The sequence below is a fragment of the Mustela nivalis genome (genome assembly GCF_964662115.1).
Source record: "Mustela nivalis genome assembly, chromosome: 3".
Lineage (NCBI taxonomy): Eukaryota > Metazoa > Chordata > Mammalia > Carnivora > Mustelidae > Mustela > Mustela nivalis.
The window spans coordinates 24,332,918-24,350,533 of NC_139022.1; the positions used below are offsets into that span (position 1 = coordinate 24,332,918).

General features: G+C 42.9%; 1 protein-coding gene across 1 annotated transcript in view; it reads left to right on the forward strand.

The window, feature by feature from the left end:
- Window positions 1-12,597, forward strand: part of LOC309861978 (conserved oligomeric Golgi complex subunit 2-like) — a gene marked incomplete at its 3' end in the record, with an annotated part of 30,089 nt that extends 17,492 nt beyond the window's left edge. Inside the window, exons 2-5 of the mRNA XM_082725236.1 lie at window positions 1,812-1,973; window positions 3,124-3,186; window positions 5,418-5,498; window positions 12,466-12,597. Coding sequence (XP_082581362.1) covers window positions 1,812-1,973; window positions 3,124-3,186; window positions 5,418-5,498; window positions 12,466-12,597 — 438 coding nt within the window. The remainder of the gene's footprint in view (window positions 1-1,811; window positions 1,974-3,123; window positions 3,187-5,417; window positions 5,499-12,465) is intronic.
- Window positions 12,598-17,616: the final 5,019 nt, after the last annotated feature.

Consider the following 17,616-nt stretch of genomic DNA (forward strand, 5'->3'; position numbering starts at 1 on the left):
TAGAGGAAAAAGATGAAGGGGTCCAGTGGTATAAACTTCCAGTTAATAAGATAAGCCTTGGGGATGTAATGTACATCATAGTGACTGTAGTAAATAATACTGTGTATTATTGTATATTAATTTTATTATTTTTTATTAGAAATATGTATTATTAGCCCCAGGGTTACAGGTCTGTGAATTGTCAGGCTTACACACTTCCCAGCACTCACCGTAGTACATACCTTCCCCAATGTCCACAACCCCACAACCCTCTCCCTGCACCCCTCCCCCCAGCAACCCTCAGTTTGTTTTGTGAGATTAAGAGTCTCTTATGGTTTGTCTCCCTCCCAATCCAATATTTTTTTTTTAAGATTTAATTTATTTATTGGACAGACAGAAATCAAAAGTAGGCAGAGAGGTAGGCAGAGAGAGAGGAGGAAGCAGGATCCCCGTTGAGCAGAGAGCCCGATGTGGCCTCGATTCCAGGACCCTGTGATCATGACCTGAGCTGAAGGCAGAGGCTTTAACCCACTGAGCTACCCAGGTGCCCCCCTCCGAATCCAATCTTGTTTCATTTTTCCTTCCCTACCCCCACACCCCCCACTTTGCCTCTCAAATTCCTCATATCAGGGAGATTGTATGATAATTGTCTTTCTCTGATTATTTCACTCAGCATACCCTCTAGTTCCATCCACGTCATTGCACATGGCAAGATTTCATTTCTTTTGATGGCTGCATAGTATATTATATATATATATATATTTTTTTAAGATTTTATTTATTTATTTGACAGAGATCACAAGTAGGAAGAGAGGCAGGCAGAGAGAGAGGAGGAAACAGGCTCCCTGCTGAGGAGAGACCTGATGTGGGGCTCGATCCAAGGTCCCTGGAATCATGACCTGAGCCGAAGGCAGAGGCCTTAACTCACTGAGCTACCCAGGTGCCGTATATTATTATATATTTAAAGTTGCTAAAGCTTAATAGTTCTTAGCACAAGAAAAAAATGTGTATGTTTGGTGATGGATTTTAACTAGTCTTAGGGTGATCATTTCACAACAGATAAAAATATGGAATTTTCATGTTGTACGCCTGAAACTAACATGTGTCCATTATATGACAGTTTCTTTAAAAAGTAATTGATATTTTGTTTTTTTAAAAATTATTTATTTATTAGACAGAGATCACAATTAGGCAGAGAGGCAGGCAGAGAGAGAGACAGGGAAGCAGGCTCCCTGCTGAGCAGAAAGCCCAATGTGGGCTTGAACCCATAACCACTGAACCAGCCAGGCACCCCAAAAGTAATTTATATTTTAAAGAGAAAGACTATGGCACCTGGGTGGCTCAGTCAGTTAAGCGTCTGCCTTCGGTTGAGATCTTGATTTCAGGGTCTTGGAATGAACCCTGGCATCAGGCTCCCAGCTCAGCAGAGAGACAGCTTCTCCCTCTGCCCCTCCTCCCACTTGTTCTCTCTGTCTCTCTCTCTCAAATAAATAAAATCTTAAAAAAAAAAAAGTAAAGAGACCAAAACAAAGTCTGGAAGGATGTGAATCGCTGTGTTAAAATTAAGAAGAAAAAGCTGTTTCTATTTTGAGAAGAGCCTCTTTGAAATGTATAATTAAAAGAAATAAAATGCCTGTAGAGTTAGGCAACAGGAGAGAATGGTCTTGGTGAGGGGCCCCCTTTCCCATAATCTTAGGAAGTGAGCAGACCCCCTGATGTCCTGTGTGTGTTCCCCTGCAGTAATACAGCCTCTTATTCTTTCTCTGATCTTATTTTTCTATGTAAAATGTGGTATCAGTGCAATCATTTTTTCTTTCTGGTTTGATTTTCAGGAAGATTTCGACGTCGATCACTTTGTGTCTGACTGTAGGAAGCGTGTCCAGCTGGAGGAACTAAGAGGAGATCTGGAACTCTACTATAAACTTCTTAAAATAGCCATGGTCGAGATCATCAACAAGGATTATGCAGATTTTGTCAACCTTTCCACAAACTTGGTAAACCTGAAATTCACAAGTCCTACACACACACACACACACACACACACACACACACACTTTCTCTCTCCTTCATATTTATTAAAAGGGCAGAGTTTTTAGAAACCTTTCAGTTGATTACCCCACCAACCCCACCAGAAACTTGAAGAAATTACCAATTTCATTAATAAAAGAACTAAACTTTTTGGAATACATTTTTTTGTTTTAGTTTTTATTCATTTAAGGTTGCTCTAGTTTGATTGTTTCAAATTCATTAGTCAACAGTGAAAAGTAAAGGATAATAATACCCAAGAGGTTGTTTTATTAGTTGCTAAGTGATTACCCTGAAGTCTTCCTTGATTTAGACTAATTTGTAGGAGCAAATGTCCACCACTCTTACAATGTTTAATTTACTCCCAGGTATATCTGTTAGCCAGAGCTAGGTTGAGGGAACATTGGCCAATATTGATATTTAAAAAGTTTGGTTTTATAAAAATATAAGAATGATTTGCAGTGAGCTTATCAATTGTTTGTAAAAGCCATTTAGAAATGTTGAATTTTGTTACTTGGCAGAAAAGTCTCCTTGTTGATGCTTCATTTTGTTTTAAATCTGTTTGTCCAGAGAAGCACAGAAAGTTGCAGCTCCATGGGAATTTCAAGAAGCATTAAAATTAATGATGCACATTTGCTTTTGGGAAATATACCACTAAGATAAATATCCCAATAGGATTAAAAACCTAGAAAATTTTACTTCTGTTTAATTTCTATTTTTCTCAAGGCTTATAATAATGTTTAAGAGAGACATAGCCCGTCAGACTTTCACATCAGCTGGCTGAGTATCATCAATTACAGACAGAGAACTGTTCACCTTCTGTGAAAATTTTTCACATTCATTTAAAATGTCATCTAAAGGCAAATTGTTCTTAAGGAAGCTTTCGTTTCTCCTGACTTCCCTTATTTTTATAGTTTCATGTATTTCAACAGATTTTTTTCATATTCTATGAACAACATTAATGCCCAAATAACACTTCTGTTGTTTAGCTAGTTATGTAGCAAAATACAGTTGTGCCAAAAAAATAACTTAAATCTGGTACTGCTTTGATCGTTAAATAGATACGTCACTATTACTCCTTATCGTGATGTGTTTGTGCCAACCTGGTTTTGCCTTTAGGTTGGCATGGACAAAGCCCTCAATCAACTTTCTGTGCCTTTGGGACAGTTACAAGAAGTTCTGGTAAGTCCCCAATTAATGAAAACAGTCTGCTGTGATGCCTGTTGTCCTCGTTGGCTTTTCTCTAAGAATTCTTTTCATCTGTTAGTTTGGTGGTACTGGTGGTTGTATTTTAATGGTTCATGATTATAATATTCACCTTCAGAAGAGTTGTAAATGATTTTGTTTTTGCATATGCTAAAAACCTAAAAAAACATGTTCGATTTGAAGAAGACATATTCTCAGAGTAGACAACCTTAAAATGTCAGGGGAGAGGAAGCATATTTCCAAATTCAACTTATTAATGCCACTTTGGTCATATGTAAGTGGTTTCTAACTTACGAATGACTTGTATTTTAACAGTTTGTAATCTTGTAAATATCCCCCCCCACCCCACGTAATCTACGTGTGGTTAGGTTCCTGGGCTGATCTACAAAAACTGTGTAATCCCTAATGGAACTGAAGGATAATATAAATAAAATGTAATACTTAATAAATGTTACATTTGCATGTTCTCTCAGAAAAATCTCTGTTGTGGGAATGGGACTCCCCACCTCTAAGCCATTGGGAATAGGAACTCCACCTGGGTGAACAGTGGAGGGGCAGTTGTGGCATCACTTCTTACAGAAAACTGTGCTGCCCTGTCTCCCCTCCCGCCCCCCCCCCCGTCTGTGTCTGGTGCCCTGACTTACGGCCTCTGTCCATTTTGATGCCCTGTCGTAAACTTGTCATAAACGACACCATCCTTCCTTGTGTGTCTCCTCTAGCTTGAGTGGCCTCTTACGTCCCTCCCCTAAGACAGTGCCTGCATCCTAGAGAGAATATAAGGAGAACATAATTTAAGGGAAGACACAGTACATGATTAGAACCAAGAAAAATGCGGAGTGATGGAAATATCAGTACTGAGAAGCCTAGGGGAGGGGCAGGCAGGAAAGAGTTTGTGAAACAGGTAAAAATCTTGAGTTGTGCCTTGAGGTAGCCAATACTTTCCATGGTTTATGTCTCATTTGAATTTTACAAAATCTTGTTAAAGATACTTTTCCTTGGAATGGAAGGAATTTTCATGGTCCGCTGTTGGATTCCACACCAGCCGCTGTGGGGCTCTCCCACTGCCTCCTTGGTGTGCCTCTTCCTCCCAGGGCCTCATAGTGGTGTTGTTTCCCAAGCCTAGCCTTCCTTTGGCCTCCCACTCTTCTCTCGAACCCCCTCCCTGGAGGCAGATTTGCTCTACTCACACAGGCTCCTGTCCCGCCTCACCCCCTGCCATCACCGTATCCCCTCCCTTTTCCATGGCCTGTTTTTATGGCCACTTTGGTCCTGCTCAGCCACAGGCCTGACCTGCTTTTCTGGTCCCAACTCTGAAGCTGTTCTGTGAGATTCTCAGACCACTGAGGGATACGACTATATCTGTCTTCATTGCATCCCTGTAGGCTGCCACAATACTGACGTCCAGGAGGTGTTTCATAATGTTGATGGAGTGAATTAATTCACCTTCCTGTGGAATTTTTGTGATATGCCTACTTCATTCTAGTTGTTTCTTTTAACCTTTGTTTTGGCCCTAATTCCTAATTATCTCTTTATTCATTAGCTTCTGGACATGTTTCTCTACCTCTGTGCTCTGCCTGTTTCTGGTCTTCTGTTCTTCATTCTTGATTCCTGGTATTTCCATACCCACATTTCATCATCATGCATCAGTGCTTTGACATTCTTTCGTTCTCCAAAATATGCAGAATCTAAAGACTTCATCTCAGTGAAGTTGGCCCTCCATTCCTATTTCTGCTTCTCTCCAGAAGGAAGCCTGCAGTGCACATGGCTGTGTGCCTGTCTGACCCTGCCCCTGAGTGTGTGTGCACTTACATCTGCTCCCCATCCCCTCCCCACCTCGGCAGCTGTGTACACATGGCTTTCAGAGTCCGATTCGAGCCCCGTCGCATTTCCAGACTCTCCTGTACTTTGCTTCATATTATCTGTTCTCCATTCTAAGCCCCCTCATCCCCATAACTTTCACTGTATATGTCATTCTTCTTTTGGCCATGCGACCCTGCCTTCGTGTCATTATGCCCCCAGGTCATGAGTCCCCTCAACAGTAACTGTATCTGGTATATCATGTTTTTTTTTTTTTTTTTTTTTTTGGTCAATATCTGCATAGTACAGGTGCACAGGTATTAATTTCTGTGGAATTGAATGAGATGTAGGAAATTGATAATGTGACAAAACAATGTCTGTAATACATTTTCTTTATTATTCTTTTAAAGAGTCTCAGGTCATCAGTCAGTGAAGGAATTCGGGCAGTAGATGAACGAATGTGTAAACAAGAGGACATAAGGAAGAAAAAGGTACCCTCCAGTAGATTTCTTTTTTTTTTTTTAAAGATTTCATTTATTTATTTGACAGAGAGAAATCACAAGTAGATGGAGAGGCAGGCAGAGAGAGAGAGAGAGGGAAACAGGCTCTCCGCTGAGCAGAGAGCTTGATGTGGGACTCGATCCCAGGACCCTGAGACCATGACCTGAGCCGAAGGCAGTGGCTTAACCCACTGAGCCACTCAGGCGCCCCCTCCAGTAGATTTCTTATGCTGCATGCCAGTTGAAGCCCTCTCCTCTTGTCTCCGTGAACTTGTCAGCACTATTCAGCTTTTTTCTTTTTTTTTTTAAATTTAGCTTTTTTTCAAAGCTCTCACGCATGTGCATTTTATGCATTATGTCACGTTATCTACCTGAAATAAGAAGACAGAATTTCAGAGGTACCCACACGATCTCAAGTCACCCACTTTTTCCAGAACAAGAAACAGTGATAACTGTTGTCGGTGCAGCGCTTGACAGTTAACGACTGTATAAATTGTCAGTGGCCCTGTAAGGAAAATAGGCCTATATTAGAGACTAGGGGAGAAGTGGGCTTTCCAAAGCAAACTCAGGATTCTGCCGTAGGTTTGCTGTTATTTTCTGATCCTGTGTTCTTTATGTTCTGGTGTTCACTTTAATTTTTTCAATTCCCGTAGTTAGCATGCGGTGTTGGCTTAGTTTCAGGTGTGTGAGACAGGCAACGGCTCTGTACATCTGAGGGCTCACCCCGGGAGTGTGCCCCTTAGTGCTATCTCCAGTTCCAAGTGTCCCCGATATCATTCATGATCATAACGATGTAGGGGCACCAGCGGGCATTGGGTGTCTGGGCTTCTGACTCTCGCCTGCTGCTCTGTACAATGTTTTCTATGTGTATTATTAGCATATTTGTTAAAATCTCAGTGGGGAGAAGCCTGTTTGAGGGACAGGCTTCTGTTTAATTCGCCTCTGGATCTCCTCACAGCTTTTGTCCAAAGAATGCTTGTCGTGCGCTTCCAGACAAAACAGTAAGCTTTGTGAGAGCAGGGTGTATTTCTTGCTTTATTTTCTCGTGCCTCCCCCACCCCCCGTCAGAATGAATATCGAGCTCCCAGGGGTGTTCATTATTATTATTATTTATTGAATGGATGACTTTGTATTTTTTTGTTCTTTAAGGATGAGAGTTTTCATAATGTCCCTCAACCTCTTTGATAATATTTGTAGTGTAAAAGGTCTTTAATGATTTGGTGCTTGGGCATATAGGTATATGCACATGTAAACTGAGAGGGCCAGTACAATCAGAAGCCAAAGTTAAAACATGAATAAAGGGCCATAAGAAAACAAATGGAGGGGCGCCTGGTGGCTCAGTTGGTTAAACGTCCGACTCTTGATTTTGGCTCAGGTCATGATCTCAGGATCATGAGATTGAGCCCCGCATTGAGCTCTGTGCTCAGCAGGATGTCTGCTCGAGATTCTCTCTCTCCCTCTGCCCTCCCCTGCACGCGCACATGCAGTCTCTCTCTCTCTCAAATAAACAAATCTTTTTTAAAAAAATAGGAAAGAAATGCCCATAGAAAGATTCAGGATGGGAAAAAAAAAGAAATAAGAGTATAGAATATGAGAAAGCAAAGTCTAGGGTTTTTTTTTTTTCCTCTATAAACTTGCAATAGAATATGGAAGTATGCTTATTCTAGAACTAAGATTTGCATTCTTGAGAATTCTGAGTTTCATAGAAATATTCAAAATATAGCATGCCCTATATATTTGAAGCTAACTTTTGGTCTTATATTTTCCTGCATTTAGCATGGGAAATAAAGATGATTAAGAGTAAAGATGGTGACGTTTTTTGTTTGCTTAATTTTTATTTTTATAGATGTGTGTGTTGAGGCTTATACAAGTTATTTGATCAGTGGAAAAGATTGAAAAAATCTTAAATTCACAAAGTTCGAAAGAAACCTCTGCACTAGAAGCAAGCAGGTAAGCATTTTTTTTAACTAAGTAGCACATAAATTAATACTTCACATTCAATCTAATTAGGCGGGGATGGCTTAGTTAGAATTCATTTCTGAACAAGAAGAAAATCCAGGTTTGTGGCTAGAATGTAGCTCCAAGAGAGTGGAGAGCATGAAATGGTGAAATCTATAACACGTTCCTATAAACGCTTTGGTTATAGACCACAGTTCCAACACGTCATTATGCTTGCAGTGTAAAAGTATATTTGGAATCACCTTCCCTGAGGACTAGCAAAGTCCGGTTGATCTTTAAGGCATACCTACCATTCATCTTGGTTTTTCTCCATCTCATTTTTTTTCCTAGACATGCCCAGAGTATTACCATTGATGTATTTTGCACCAGCATTATATTATTATGAAACAGTATAGGACATATCCAGTTGAAATTTACAAACAGGAAAGGAAAAACTTATGAAATAGGAAAAAAGATGATGGCTCTCTTTGTTATACTGTGATTGTCTTGTTCCCTTCCTGGTGTGAATTTTCAATCAGCCAGGGTAGATGAGTGACTCAGAAAATGAGTAGTTAGGTCCTGTCAGCACTGTGAGACGCACAGTGGTGCAGTGGGAGTAGCCGGGGCTGGTCCTACACATACCAGCTGGGCTGCCTGCGTCAAGGTCGCCTGGTGCCCTGAGTGCTCTGTTGTGTGACGCTAACAGTCCCTCCCCTTGCAGGCGGAGTTAGGTTTCTAAATTTTAGGAATTAAGGTTTTAGATTTGGAAGGAACTTGAGAGACCATATGCTCCACATGTCTCATGATGGAGATTAAGAACGGACACATCCCAAAGGAAGCGATTCTCTGGTCCTAGGTCTCTGTCCCCTTTCACATCAAGGCATTCAACTAAGTGGTCAGCCTCCACTGTGCTTGTGTCTCTAGCCCGTTGCACTCGTGCTTCTGCCCCGTTCGTCCACACTTAGCAGACAGTCTGCACACGGCCCTTCTGCAGCCCGTGTGTCTCCAGTGGCTCTGCTTCACTGCGGCCCTTGGCAGTGCCTGCAGCCCCTCCAGCCATGTCCACGTTCGGCCCTTGGGGAACTGGCCCTCCAGTGTTCTTCCCGTCTTTGCTGTTGCTGCTGTGCTCATCGGATAGAAACACCTCAGTGAGCTCTGTGTCTACAATCCTGTCCCTTTGCAACACTGTCCTTGATAAACAGACATTGTGCGCTTTCTTGCTCAGAATTACCTTGGAGGACTTTTTTCTCCAGAAGAGCAGCTCTGAGCTCTAGAGTCAGGAAAGCCAGAGCAGCGTCAGCGCACAGTAAATCCATCATGCTCTGCCAGGCCCAGAAATGCCGAGAAAAGGATAAATAGGAAATGCGCATGGGATCAGTCAGTAGAGGTTGGGATTAGGCTTCGGCACTGTTCCTGCCAAGCGCTTGCCTTCCCTCCACACCAGTTCTGATGCTCTGGGACGGGGCACACCATTGCAGGTCTCCAGAGATTTTGGGTTTTCTTACAGTGTGTTTCCTCACTACCTGACTGCCCATCCTCAGATGTGGGATGCCTCATAGAGCCCAGCAGGGGCTTTGGGGCCTTTGTTGTGTGTTTTTTTTTTTCTTTCACTGTTCGACTTCCTTTTGAATGGGGTTGACGCTTTCTAATGTGGGGGGCAAGAGGGAAGTGTATCCAGTCCACTTGATGGCAGATGCACTGTGAGTGATTTCTCACCAGCTCCCGGAGCACCGAGCTTGCTCTTTCTGCCGTTGGGTAAATTTAAACTTGGAGTCCGCTGCTCTGAGCGATTTCCCAGGTTGCTGCTAGGCGGTCAGTTTTAGCTGATTGAGGAGACAGCAGTAGTTGGTACTGGGGAGGTACTTGGGAGGGAGAATGAGGCAGGCAGAGAAGAAGAGGGGGCTTCGGGTATGAACGGTAGGACAGGGCAAGAGAGAGGAGGGGGTTAGAGAATGGGAGAAGAAGGGAGAAGAAGGGCACGAATGGGAGAGCCCGAGGAACGTGGAGGAATCATGCAGTTGTACCCACACTGACCTAAAATAGCTCCATCCCCTTGCCTGGGCCCTGTGGCCTGGGCCAGGCTGCGTCAGTGGCTTCTACAACCTCCCCGCTCCTCACCCCTTGCACTGGGGCCTGCTGCACAGACAGTTTGTCATAAAAATTGATGGCGTTCAGGTGCAGGTGCCTGAGCGCTGTAAGGCATGTGGGGCGGTGGGGGTGGCAGGTTTTTAACTTTGGGAATTACATTTCTCTAATTGTCTCTACTAGCCCTCTCTGGACTAGACAGATTTTGGAGAGAATTGCCACAGAATTTAACCAGTTACACTTTCATGCTGTTCAGAGCAAAGGCATGCCTCTTCTGGACAAAGTAAGACCAGCAAGTGTTGGTTTCGATTTTCAATTTGCTGTTTGCGAATTTCCTGAATGATTTTGGTTTGACTTAGCATTGCCCCTGATAATTGCTACTCTACAGGATTTTGAAGCTAGCTTTGAATTTTTTTTTTTCAGTGTCTCCTGCTTGGGACCCTGCTTCCATTATGTCACACTAGATAGATTTTGTGTAAAGACACAAGCGTAGTCTCCAAACTATGCAAGTAAAATTAATTCTGAATTTCATGTAACTTGACACATCATATGATGTAGTCAGAGTTCATTTATCCAAAGCCCTTGACTGGGTTTAAATGCACGTTTGTCAAATTTACTCCGTAGCTTAAGAGGCAAATAACTTTTTGTCATTCCGTAATTGTCTAAACTTCACTTTGATGAAGCCAACTTACTTTCAAAGAAATCATAGGGAGGGGACACCTCAGTGGCTCAGTCAGTTAAGCCACTGCCTCTGGCTTAGGTCATGATCCCAGGGTCCTGGGATTGAGTCCCACCTTGGGCTCCTTGCTTGGCAGGAAGCCTGCTTCTCTTTCTGCCTGTGTCTCCTTGTGTGCTTGTGCTCTCTCTCGACAAATAAATAAATAAAAACCTTTAAAAAAAAAAGAAAGAAAGCAATCATGGGGAGAAGAGATTCATTGTTATTCTCTAGGAAATGTTGGGATTTTAATCTTACATATATTCTGGTAGAATTAGAGGCTCGCTTTATATATATAACACATATGTATATAAATTATACACATATATTTGAGCTTTTAGAAACTGTGGTACCTGGACCTTCTTTCCTGGTCTCTCTGTTCTTGCAGTGTATAGCCCACATTACGGCCATGCTGCAGCAGTCCCTGGGAGGCCTGCTGCTAGAAGGGCTTCAGACTTCCAATGTGGACATCATATGGCACTGCCTCCAGACTTACGCTACAATTGACAAGACACGGGATGCAGAGGCGTTAGTCGGTCAAGTACTGGTGAAACCATACATGGATGAGGTTTGTGCCCCCATGCACCTCATTCCACAAACACAGAGCATCTAATCTGGCTTCGTTTCTTGACTGGGTGCGAGAGAGCTCAGGGCTCTTCCTTGAAGATGCTCTTAGTTCCTGCTCTTCTGGTTGTAAGAAAAGGTTGGTCCCGCTTGGTGCCCATCAGCATGGCAGGAATCAGGCATGCGCTCTGGTCTCTTCCAGTGATGCCATAACTCAGGGATCATCTTAATTTAGTAGGGGTGAGGGACTTGCCTAGGAAGAAGGTACGGATCAGAACATTTTCAGGTCAATTTCCATTTCCATAAGTTATACGTTAATGAAGTTGCCGAAAAGCGTGACCCCACCAAGGCGCCCGTGCCCACTGGAGGAGCTGGAAGACAGCTCTGTGTGCAGGGAAAGTCTGTGAGGGGAAGCGTATTCGCAGACTTGATGTGGCCTAAGTCTTGAAGACCATGGGGGAGTTTGCCAGGCTAGGAAGGTGGGAGGGAGGGAATATTCAAAGATAAAGGGCTTTGAAGGGCGAGTTAGCGGGGTAGTACCTTAAGTCCAGAACTTGGTTACCCAGTGTTCTTGACCTATAAGGATACAGTAAAATACAGGGAGTCAGTGTATCCTGCCTCTGAGCGGCCGGAGTATGGGCTGCACCATGTGAGGCCGCCAGCAATCAGCAGCTTCCAACTTAGAGAGCGTCGGTTTCATCTAGTTCAAGCTGACAGAAGTCATGAATCCAGTCTCAGCATTTGAGGGCTTTCTTCCAGTCACCTGCCAGTGCGAGTGTTCTTTCTGTCTGGTAAGTATAAAGCTACCCACCATGATTTCAGGATGAAAGGCTTCCAGTTTTAAAACGAGACAGTATCCCAGTGATAGAAGTGAAATTGAAGGATTAATTTCAGTAATCTTCTCAGCTTCATTAAGACTACTAAAAGTAAATGATCTGTCAGTTCTTTGTATGTATCCTATTATAGTTCATAGCTCTCTCTGTGGGGGTGAAAAAGATCACATTATTCTTTGTCACTAAATGAAAATATTTTAGTTATTTAATTTATGCCCTTTTCATTGAACTGAATCTAATATGCTAAATTAGGGAAGTACTTTACGTTTCCGTGTCATTAAATGAACTGTGGCCACGTTTGCATTTTAAGTTTGTATGCTTGTCATTCACCTCCTGCAACTCAGCCTCACCAAAAAAAATTAAATACTAAAGCAAAATAAGATGTGTTTTCTTCCATCACTTTCCATCTCAGCCCTTTCCCTGTTCTGGAGACGGTAGAGGATAAGGCCAGGGTGAAGATGATACAGAGCTGTTGTCTGCAGATACAGTATTTTGCTTTTAAGCTCAGAAGGGAAGCAGATGAGTGTGTGTGATGTTTTAGCTTCAGGCCAGTCTCTGTCCCTCAGCCTCTGTGTCCCCTAGGGTTGGAGTAGTATTCCCAATTCCCGGGACCTAGATTTTTATGCCATTGTTACTTACCTCCTGTTTAGAAAGCATACTGAGTGGGGAGGAGGAAGGACGAAGTGCATTTTTAAGGTTTACACGATTCTTTTCTCTGTAGTGTATAGTTCATACTTCTCTTTTAGGTGCTTTAAAAACAAACAAAAACACAAACAAACAAACAAATAAATAAATAAAAATAAAACGCTCTTCCTTCTGCTAGGTGATTGTAGAGCAGATCGTTGAGTCTCATCCAGACGGCCTGAAGATCATGTATGCTAATAAGCTCCTGGAGTTTGTTCCTCACCACTGCCACCTTCTTCGAGAGGTCACAAGAGGAGCCATCTCAAGGTGACGTAAAATGCTGTGTATGCACCTGAGCTCAGTTTAGTGACCACCTGTCACCTCCTCATGTGCCGCTGATCCCTGGCTGTCCTGTCTGACCTGGGAACGTGGGAACGTGTGCTCTTCCCTATTTGTTACCAGTGCTGTGAGGCAGGTGTCACTTGCCTGGGTTTACAGGGAAGGGAATGAAGAGTGGGGATGAATCTCAATGGTGACATTTGTGTGACTCCAGAGCCTCTGCTTTTCTCTTGTCTATACTGTCTCCTTAACCAGGCTCAAAATCAAAATTGGTTTCCTTCCATTATTGTGATGTCATCATCGGTCTAGAAATACCAATTCATTTTAATTCAACATGTTTTATACTGATGGCAATTAAAGTCATGAACGGTTTTCCCTCCCTCTCTTATTTCATTTCCATGGCTTTCCAGTTCTGTTTCATGAATATCCCATTACCTTCCACCATCTCCGTCATCCCAGTCCAGACCTTTGTTGCCTTTTGTTCGAGGGTAGCAGGCTCTCCCCACCTGGTCTCCCAGCTCCACCTGTCCCTCTTCATTGCAGCCCTCAGCTGTCCCACCTGCCCAGAGCTCTTCAGCCTTCCTGAGTCGCTCGTGGCTTCTCATCGCCCACAAAAGAGCATCCAGTCTTCCTGGTGTAACCTGTGACCGTTGGTGCTTGAGTCCTAGTGTTTCTCCGCTGTAGAACTTTCTACTGTGGAACTTTCCCCCATACCACTATGGTTCCTGGCCAGACAGGAGCACTTGACCTTCCCTAACAAACCTGGTACAGAAGATCCCTGACTTCACCTTGGTTCAGTTTATGGTTATTTTGGCTTTTTATAATAGTGCAGAAGTGATATGCATTTAGTTTGGATCTTTTTCCAGGCTGGAGATCTACAGTAGGGTCCTCTTTTGTAATGCTGGGCAGGGGCAGCGAGCACAGCCCCCAGGCAAACCACGTGATCACGAGGGTCAGCAACCAACACACTTGAACCGTCCTGTTCTGGCTTTCAGTGCAGTGTTCAGTAAGTTACATGAGATACCAGACACTTTATTGTGAAATAGGCTTTGTGTTAGAGGATTTTGCCCAACTGTGCAATACTGTAAGTGTTCTCAAGACATTTAAGTTTGGCGGGGCTAAGCTCTGATGTTCAGTCGCTTAGGTGTTTTCCATGCATTTTCAACTAAAGAGATTTCCAGCTGAACAATGGGTTTATTAGAAGCCGAGGCCGTCATAAGCCGAGGAACATCTGTCTATACTGTGCGCCTCTGTGTTTTCCTTCATTGCTTCCTGTCTTTGTCTTTCTGTTGTCTTTCTGTTGATCTGTCACTCCACATGAAGCTCCAGTCAAATACAACTTCTTTTTTTTTAGGTTATTTATTTATTTACTTATTAGAGAAAGCATAAGCAGAGGGGGAGGCAAAGAGTGAAGCAGGCTCCCCACTGAGCAGGGAGCCCGATGTGGGACTCAATCCCAGGACCCTGAGATCATGGCCTGAGCCACCCAAGCGCCCCCAGGCTATGGTTATTTCAAGAAAAAGTCCTATTTGTGAATTCTTCATCTAGTGAAGATGAATTAAAATCAGAAAGTCAACTCTGCCACCTTTAAAAACCCAGGAACAGAAAAAAATTCCACGAGCAGGTATAACCCTATCCACAATAAATCACTTTCAATCCAGTCCTGAAAACTAATACAGAGTAGGAAGAAAGCATTACAGAAAAATTTTGTTTTCATTAATCAAGCTGGAAAATAACGGGCCTTACATGAATGCCCTTTAGGAAGACAGTTCTTATAGTTTTATGTTGATAGAAACTCACATTACATTCGAAATGCATGTTAAAACCATGACTGTAGGGCGCCTGGGTGGCTCAGTGGGTTAAGCCACTGCCTTCGGCTCAGGTCATGATCTCAGGGTCCTGGGATCGAGTCCCGCATCGGGCTCTCTGCTCAGCAGGGAGCCTGCTTCCTCCTCTCTCTATCTCTGCCTGCCTCTCTGCCTACTCGTGATCTCTGTCTGTCAAATAAATAAATAAAATCTTTAAAAAAAAAAAAAAACCATGACTGTAGATTAACTACCACTTTCAGTCGTCAGAAGATGAAAAATGGTCAAGAGTCACCCAAACTGAATCCTGGTTCCTCCTGGAAAATGTGTTCCTAAATATTTCCCCCCTGAACTACTGTGCTCTTTCTGTATCTTACATAGCAGACACTGTGATGCACAAACACATCCAGAAGGCCTTTGAGGGCTGACAGCCTGCTGGAACAATGAGGAATTCACCTGGGTTTCTGCCTTTCTGCCGGGCCCAGAAAGTTCTGGGTAACCCAGGTGACGTGTCATGAGAATACATGTGTAGCTCACACCATATGTATTATCTCCTCAGGGTAGACACCAAAATCCATGTTCATATATGAAAATCCGAGATGCGTACAGAAATCAAGAGTGATTCTGTCATCTTGAAAGAAAAACACACTGTTGCGCTGCCACATGCCTCGTTTCTCCTTGAGTGACTGCAGGAAGTAGCGATTGCAGTCAGAAATCTCAGAAAGAAAAATTAGAGTAAGGGCAACACCTGAAGTTTATTCCTGAAAATACTTGGAGAACGACTGTGACCAATAAACCAGGGCTTAGTTCATGAGACTATGTCAATGAGCTTATACCATCCCATGTCCTGGTCAAACCCTCATGTCTGGGAGATGGAGGGACGTCTTCATCTTCCAGAGCTACTATTAGGGAAAAAGGGGGAGACCATACTGACTGAGTCCCTACTTCAGCAGGAGAGCCAAAAACACCTTGCCCCTCCATAATCCCAAATGAAAATAAACATCTCGGGGCGCCTGGGTGGTTTAAGCTTCTGCCTTTGGCTGGGATCGAGCCCCACGTCGGGCTCTTTGCTCAGCGGGGAGCCCACTTCCCTCCTTTTCTCTCTGCCTGCCTCTCTGCCTACTTGTAATCTCTGTCTGTCAAATAAATAAAATAAATAAAATCTTTAAAAAAGAAAAGAAAAGAAACATCTCATTTTACTAGTGTTCAGCAGTGACTATGCAGGAGAAATTATTATTATTTTATTATTAGATGATATATAATTATTATTATTATTATTGTACTATACTGTTAACCTTTTGAATTCGGACACCTAAAATTTTTAATAAAATATGAAGGCCTTTTTTTTTTAAAGATTTTATTTATTTGAAAGACAGAGATCACAAGTATGCAGAGAGGCAGGCAGAGAGGGGGAAGCAGGCTCCCCACTGAACAGAGAATCCGATGCAGGACTTGATCCCAGGACCCTGGGATCATGACCTGGGCTGAAGGCAATAGGCTTTAGCCCACTGAGCCACCCAGGCGCCCCATGAAGGCTTTTTTTGTTTTTTTTTTTTTTTTTAAAGATTTTACCTATTTATTTGACAGAGAGATCACAAGTAGGCAGAGAGGCAGGCAGAGAGAGAGAGAGAGGAGGAAGCAGGCTCCCCGCTGAGCAGAGAGCCCGACATGGGACTTGATCCCAGGACCCTGAGATCATGACCTGAGCCGAAGGTCATGAAGGCTTTTTTTAAAGAACAAAACTTCAGACTATATCTTTATCCTATCAGTTCCCACTACAACTGGCTTCTGTCTTGGCCAACATTTAGCCATTCAGATAAAGTCCGTATTTAGTGCTTCGTGTGTATGCATGTGTAAAATAAGCGGACAGTCATAAATCTTTAAGATTGTGTATAATAACCGTGAAATAAGGATTCTTGATACACAAGGTTTCGTCTGGGGAAAACAGCTGGAGAACAGTATGCAGTTTTCAAATGACGAAGGGGAAATACGCATTTGGTTATGAGAAAGGGAAGGAGAACAAGACCAAATATTAATAAAAGGGAAAAAAGCTTTTTCTGCCATCTTTCCGTGCCGCAGTAACAGTGTGAACAAATGTCCCACAGATGCCCTCAAGAACATTAACACTGCTGAAAGGGGGGGCGAAGGCCAGGCTCTTAGGAGGCTCTGCACCAAAGTCATCGTCCCGTTTCCTCACTGTGATGACGAAGCATGAGTACATTGGCAAATTTGAAATTATTGATGACCACAGAGCTGGGAAAACTGCTGTGAACCTCAAGGGCAAGTTAAACAAGTGTGGCATGACCAGCCCTAGACTTGTATAACTGAAAGATCTAGAAAAGTGGCAGAAGATTTCCATCCCCTCAGTTTGGTTTCACTGCATGGAAAAATTCTTCTGGCATCATGCACCATGAAGAAGGAAGAATCCAGGCAGGAGGGAAAATCCTGGGATTCCTTTTTCCTAGAAATATAATATACATGGCACGTGAAATGCCTCAATGGGGAAAAAAAAAAAGGAAAATAAATTACAGTCAACTAATGTTTGACAAGACTGCCAAACAATTCAATGGGGGTAAGAACAGTATTTTACTCCCAAGCAGCCACATGCAAATAATGAAACAGGAGTCCTGCCTCACACCATACAGAGAAAATAACCCCAAATGCATCAAAGACATAAGTGTAAGCATTAAAATGATAAAGTTCGGGATGCCTCGGTAGCTCAGTTGGTTGGACGGCTGCCTTCTGCTCAGGTCATGATCCCAGAGTTCCCGGATTGAGTCCTGCATCAGGCTCCAAGCTCCACAGAGCTTGCCTCTCCCTCTGACCTTCTCCTCGCTCATGCTCTCTCTCATTGTCTCTTTCTCAAATAAATAAAATCTTTTAAAAAATAAAAATAAAGTAAAATGATAAAGTTTTCAGAAGAAAACACAAAGGTAAATGTTAATGGTCTTGAATCTAACAACGGCTCCTCAGCCAAACACCAAAGTACAAGCAACTTAAAAAAAATAATAAACAAATAAATGGGACTCAACCAAAATATTCCAGTTTTGTGCTTCCAAGGACCCCATTGACAAAGTCAAAAGACAAGCCACTAAATGGGAGAAAATATTTGCAGGTCATATATAAGGAACATGCATTCAGACTGTGTGAAGAATTCTTACAACTCAAATAAAAAGACAACCAAGTTAAGAAATGAGCAAAGAGGG